At 41.9% G+C, this 5,618-nt stretch overlaps 1 protein-coding gene across 1 annotated transcript; it reads right to left on the bottom strand.

Moving 5' to 3' along the window:
- Window positions 1-303: 303 nt before the first annotated feature.
- LOC309692820 (inward rectifier potassium channel 13-like) lies at window positions 304-2,384 on the bottom strand. The gene is made up of 2 exons (XM_082511645.1): window positions 1,791-2,384; window positions 304-1,307 (listed from the first exon to the last, which is right to left on the bottom strand). The coding sequence occupies exons 1-2, from the start codon at window positions 2,305-2,307 to the stop codon at window positions 736-738; spliced, it is 1,089 nt and encodes a 362-aa protein (XP_082367771.1). The 5' UTR covers window positions 2,308-2,384; the 3' UTR covers window positions 304-735.
- Between the last annotated feature and the right edge of the window lie 3,234 nt (window positions 2,385-5,618).

Genomic DNA, 5,618 nt, shown 5'->3' with positions numbered 1-5,618 from the left:
CCCTTAACTTTTGGTAGCAGTGTACCATTGGTATACCACATGGATTAGGTTGTGGTATACCAAAGGTCAAAAATATGATTATTACTTTAGTATTGCTTTGTGTACACAAAGTCAGGGGTGACCCAGGACCAGTGCTGTGAGTCACACCACAGAGTGACTCACACTGAGCCGCAGAAGCGCTGTCACCATCATCCATCTTCAAACTGTATTACCCTCCCAGAACCTGAAGCTCAGTAAAGCACACCTCTGATAGTCAAACCCATCTGTTCTCTGATTGGATTGTTACATTTGTGACGGCCATGACATTGACCAATCAGCTGAAAGGAAGAAAATCGAGTCAGTCTTGCACTTGCAAGTTGAAACTCGCACACGGAACATGAACGCAGAGTTTTACACCTATTGTTTTGCTTTGTATGAGCAAACAGACCGAAACAACAATGAAAAAGCAACTTGTGTAATTATTTTTACAAACACACACGTTCTCCTGTATGGATGCACAAACATAACATTTCCAGATATTTTCCTACAAGTACAAAATCTTTACATATGGACCTCAGGAACACGCTTCCTTAGGTTTTGCACCGAGGAGTTGATGGTGATGGAGTCTGCACCAGCACTGACAGTGTGTCTGACATGCACTTGATTTTTTTATGCTTAATCATATATTAATGTTTACAAGATTCAGTGAAATACCTCCTGAGAAAAAAGAAAATTACTATCTCTTGAGATTTTCCTTCAGCATCCTTGCTCCATCCCATCACTGTTGATCTGCACTACAGAGTCTTTGTTCACAGGCTCATTTGAAGGGGCTGTGCTTAAGTGCTGGGAGCTCACTGTGTACCTCCCACGGGAGTCTATCCTGAAAGCAGGGGCAAAGCAGTGGTTTAATTTGATTTCTTGGCGAAGGTAGGAGGTCCTCTTCTGGCATGAGTCACCAGTTCCCTCCTGCAAGGCCGACAGAAAAACCACCAACTCAAAGTTAGTGGAGGACCCCTCACACAGGGCAGGGTAGAGCGGGCTCTGAGGCTCCAGGGGGTGGTAAAAGGTGAGTGGGAATATGAACAAAGGACATGCCTTTTGGCCCAAATGGTCCAAATAGAAGTCCAGAGAGGTATGGTGGAGAGCCTGACCTTCACACTTGTAAAGCACAGCACTCAACTTTACATCGACCAGAGGCCGCTTCAGCAGATTGGTGGCTCGGACCATGAGGCACGTCTGGCCCAGGTGTTGACCTACCACTGCCTGGGGGCTGAACTGGATGGCTCCTGCTTGTTTCTGGGGGCGGGAGAGCTTGGCTACAAATGCACCTGAATGTTAAGACAATGACATCATTCATGAACAAATATGTCATACTGTGACATCATCAGGAATAAATACGCATGCTTATGCAATGATTTGATCTGCTGTTATTTAAGGCAAGGCAGCAAGTCTCAAAGCAAGTGAAAGAACAAAGTGACCAATTTTTATAACGTTTTTACTGAAATAAATAAAATCACAGTGACGTCACTTTTGGAATAAAGTCCTGATTCTTTTCATGCCTCTTTCAGATGTGCTCTATGTGAGCATACAGGGATTGATTTGACACTGCTACCATAGACTCAGATTAACGAGGAAAATTTCAAAATGCCCTTTTTTACGAGTAAATCATTGCAAGATTTCATGAAAAGGCCTAATCTTCTGAAATTGTAAATGTCATTTACTTTTTACAAAGTAGAAAAACTGTTACCTTCTCTTTTGTCTTACAATTTATACGTTAAAACTAGAATTAGAATACCTGATGAGCGCTTTACCTGTGATAAATACTTCCAGCATGAGCCCCAGCAGCATCTGTACAGCTAGCAATGCTATGGCACTGGGACAGTCTCCACTGGGGAACATGGTGCCATAACCGATGGTTAGCTGTGTCTCCAAAGAGAAAGAAAAGGCAGCAGAGAAGCTTGTAATGTACTTTACACAGACAACATGCCCCTGTGGTGGGGCATCGTGATCTTGCACATCAAGGTCTCCATTCAGATGAGCCAACAAATACCAGAGACAGGCAAAAAACAACCAGTGAGCCACGAAGGAGCTGCAGAAGGCCAGAAGAGTCCATCTCCAGCGAAGATTTACCAGCAGTCCCCACAGGTCCTGCAGGGCCAGCAGCCAAGCTCTGTGCAAAGACTCTCTCCGTGAGCCTGAAGAAGACAGAGGGACACGAAAAGCACAGCGTCCCTCTTTGGTGATCAGGCGCTGATAAGGTGGAGAGGACAGAAGTAGAGATGAGGACGCCTTGTCACCTGGAACACTACCCTTGGATTTGGAAGTCATAGTTGTGATCCTGGAATGACTTTACTGGAAAATGTCAGCAGTTGGTATCAGACAGACTTTTGTATGTCACCATACAGAGATCGATCTGAGACTAGACTAAAGCAAACCTTGGCATCCTTTAAATACATTTTAATTCTGCTGAGCGAGGAAGATTTAAATGTAAAATATTATCCATCTAGCTCATACTAATAGTTAACCATACCGTGAGACAGACGGCATGGAAAAAAGGTGGGGGCCAGAGCACTGAGCTGTGGGTGAATTATTGTATGACGAGTTAACCTTTGAACAGGTCAATTTCTTGGGTTTCTCTCTGTTTGTCCTAAACTGTTTAGTGACAGAAAAATAAGATCTCAATAGATACGTCGTAATATCTTCTGAAGCGTTATTCTCGATTTTCCCTCTACGTAAATTTTATATAAAAAATTGTTTTTATATTGGCCTCAATATTGGCTCAAAAGAGATGCTGATGAAGGCTAGCACTAAGCTGAAAAATCTAGATGTACCAGTGAGAGTCACCAAGTTAAAAATGTTCAAAGTATGCACTACACGGCTCATTAACACCAGAAGGTCTGAAAAACCAGAAAAAAATAACTGAAGTGGACAACCAAACAGTGGAACCTCTTTGTGAGGTAAAAAATAAGACACAATCATAAATAGAAGTACAGTGCCATGTCAGGGGCATGTGCAGGCAGAGAGACTGACCCAGAATGCAATAAAGAAGCAAACTGAAAATCTCAGCTAGCTCACAAAGGTGGAGTAGATAAAACAGTAACAACGCAAACTAACTGGGAAACATACAGCTGGAAGCTCACGCGCCATACGGAAGACTATCAAAGTAAAACAGGAAGTAATACACTCACAGAATTTGCCTTAGAATCCTTTGTTTTAAGGATTTCTTCAGGTAAAGTAATCCAGATTCAGTTTGTAATGTGGTTCAAAACAGCGCTGCCATGGTGTAACTCAGTTTAACGCATTAACCTGAACTGTCCATCAAAGTGACCAAACAGTAACTATGGGTGCAGTTCAAATCGATTTTGGGTGCTGACAGCAGACGTCTCACAGGTTTGGTCACTCTGACCAAAATTCACTGAACCAGCAGCAAAAGATCAAAACTACGCGTCACGTTTGACAAAGATGACTTCCCTCTGACTCGTGCTTTTACTTCCTGCACAGCTTTCTCTCTCTCAGTGTACTCAGAGACCAGTTTACCATCAAAATCTCTATTTTCTGCATTACTCGCTTGCTTATGGTGCTTTGGTGCTTATTACGCACCGGTCTACAGCTGTGTGCAGCAATGTCAGGTGCTTTTGTTTTTTCCAAAAATGACCTCCAACAAGAAAGCCTCATTTCTGTTCTTCAAACCGAAGACACTTAAATTGTTTTAAATTCTGCCAAGCTGCAAAACTCTCAGCTCTGTAACTTTGCTTCACTTCAGCAGGTCATGTTCACATGTTGATTCATGGTTTTCTTCCATTTTTGTTCTACTGCAGAATATTTTGAAGGTTATCTGCTGTAAATAGCCAGAACAGGAAAATCTGCTTCATGTTTTTCTGTTTTATCCTCCGTTACTTTGACGCAAAGGCCTCTGCTGTGATGATCACACCTCTGATCAAGTCTCAGCTTCGTTTTTATACATAGATATAAAAATATGTACTGATAAATGATCAGAATTATAATATTTCTCACTGTCTGATTCAAAATTGAATTGAATGGAATCAAATTGAATTGAATCGGGACCTTGTGAATTGGAATCGAATCAGTAAATAAAGTTTTTTTTTATTTATTAAAGTGTATTTATTGTAACTGGGTTTCACGTTTTTCAGAAACTCTAATTATTGCTCCAGACCATATGGTCCCAGAAATTAGACAGCATATCAGCTTCTTAGACCCTTACGTAAAATCAAGCCTTAGAAATCTCGGTGTCTTATTTGACAGCTCGATGTCACTCGAGCAGCAGTCTAAGCAGCTGGTCCGAAACTGTTTTTATCATTTACGGAATATTTCTAAACTCAGACTAATGGTATCAAAGCTTGAACTTGAGATGATTATTCATGCTTTTATTTCTTCTCGTTTAGACTATTGTAATGGCCTTTTTACTTGTTTTAACAAATCTGCCTTAAATCGTCTTCAGACTGTGCAGAAGGCTGCAGCACGTCTCTTAACAGGCACCAAGAGAAGATCGCATATCACTCCAGTCTTGGCCTCCCTTCACTGGTTGCCTGTAAATTTTAGGTTTCAGTTTAAAATTTTAGTTCTAACCTTTAGGGCCCTGCATGGTCAGGCTCCTCAATATTTATCTGACCTGCTGAAATCACATACATCTTCTCGGGCTTTAAGGTCATTAGATCAGAGACTGTTGGTGGTACCGCGCACTCGTTTTAAAACTCGTGGTGATCGGGCCTTTCAGACTGTGGCACCACGGTTGTGGGATTCTCTCCCACTGTCTCTTCGCTGCACGGACTCCATTGATTGTTTTAAGAAACAGCTGAAGACATTTTTATTTAGAAAAGCATTTGATTAATTTCTTCTTATGCTGTTTTTATAGTTTTATTGTTTTACATTGTTTTATTTACTGTTATATTGTTTTATATTCCCATTTTCTGTGTTGTAAAGCACTTTGTGATTTTTATCTGTGAAAAGCGCTATATAAATAAATTTTACTTACTTACTTACTTACTTACTTACTTCTGTTGCTGTGATCATCCCCTGCTGCTCTTCCCTTCTAGCATACACCCGATTCAGGATACGTGTTTTCAAACAGTTTGAGGTGACAGGGGAGCAGAAAGATGATGATGTCCCGGGGCTGTCGAAGTTTAAAGGGCCACCCGAGCAGAGGGTGATGGGCAGTGTGTGCGCAGATATAGTGTTAGGCCACGAGAAGAGTAGCAGAAAAAGGTCAAATTTAAGGTGTCATGGGAGGTTAGCTGCAGGGTTGTGGGGTCGAGATTTGCTGCTAGCCAGTGGTGCTTGGGATTCAGCATGAAGCCAGGTTAGGCCCCCACAGGACCAGCTAAGTTTGGCTTATGCCTCATGCTTCCTGTGGCAGTGGATGGAGTGACGCACCTGGTTATATTTTTGCTCGGGAGGGTAGAAAAGGAACTCGAGACCATGATAAGGTTGGAGACTGTCGCTGATACCCCTGATAACTGCATGACTGGAAACGGTGCACGTAGCAGGGACTGCTAACATTTTTGTGAGGGGATGTCACAGTGTGGAACTGACATGTTTTAACCTGGGTTTTTATTATTTTGCATGTATTGCTGTGTGCGGGTTTGGTGTGTTCTCTTGAATGTTTTATCTTTACAGTTTTG

The sequence above is a fragment of the Aulonocara stuartgranti genome (assembly GCF_965226115.1).
Source record: "Aulonocara stuartgranti genome assembly, chromosome: 17".
In the NCBI taxonomy this organism is placed as follows: domain Eukaryota; kingdom Metazoa; phylum Chordata; class Actinopteri; order Cichliformes; family Cichlidae; genus Aulonocara; species Aulonocara stuartgranti.
Note: the sequence above shows the minus strand (reverse complement) of the source record. Positions and strands in the feature narration are given on the sequence as shown.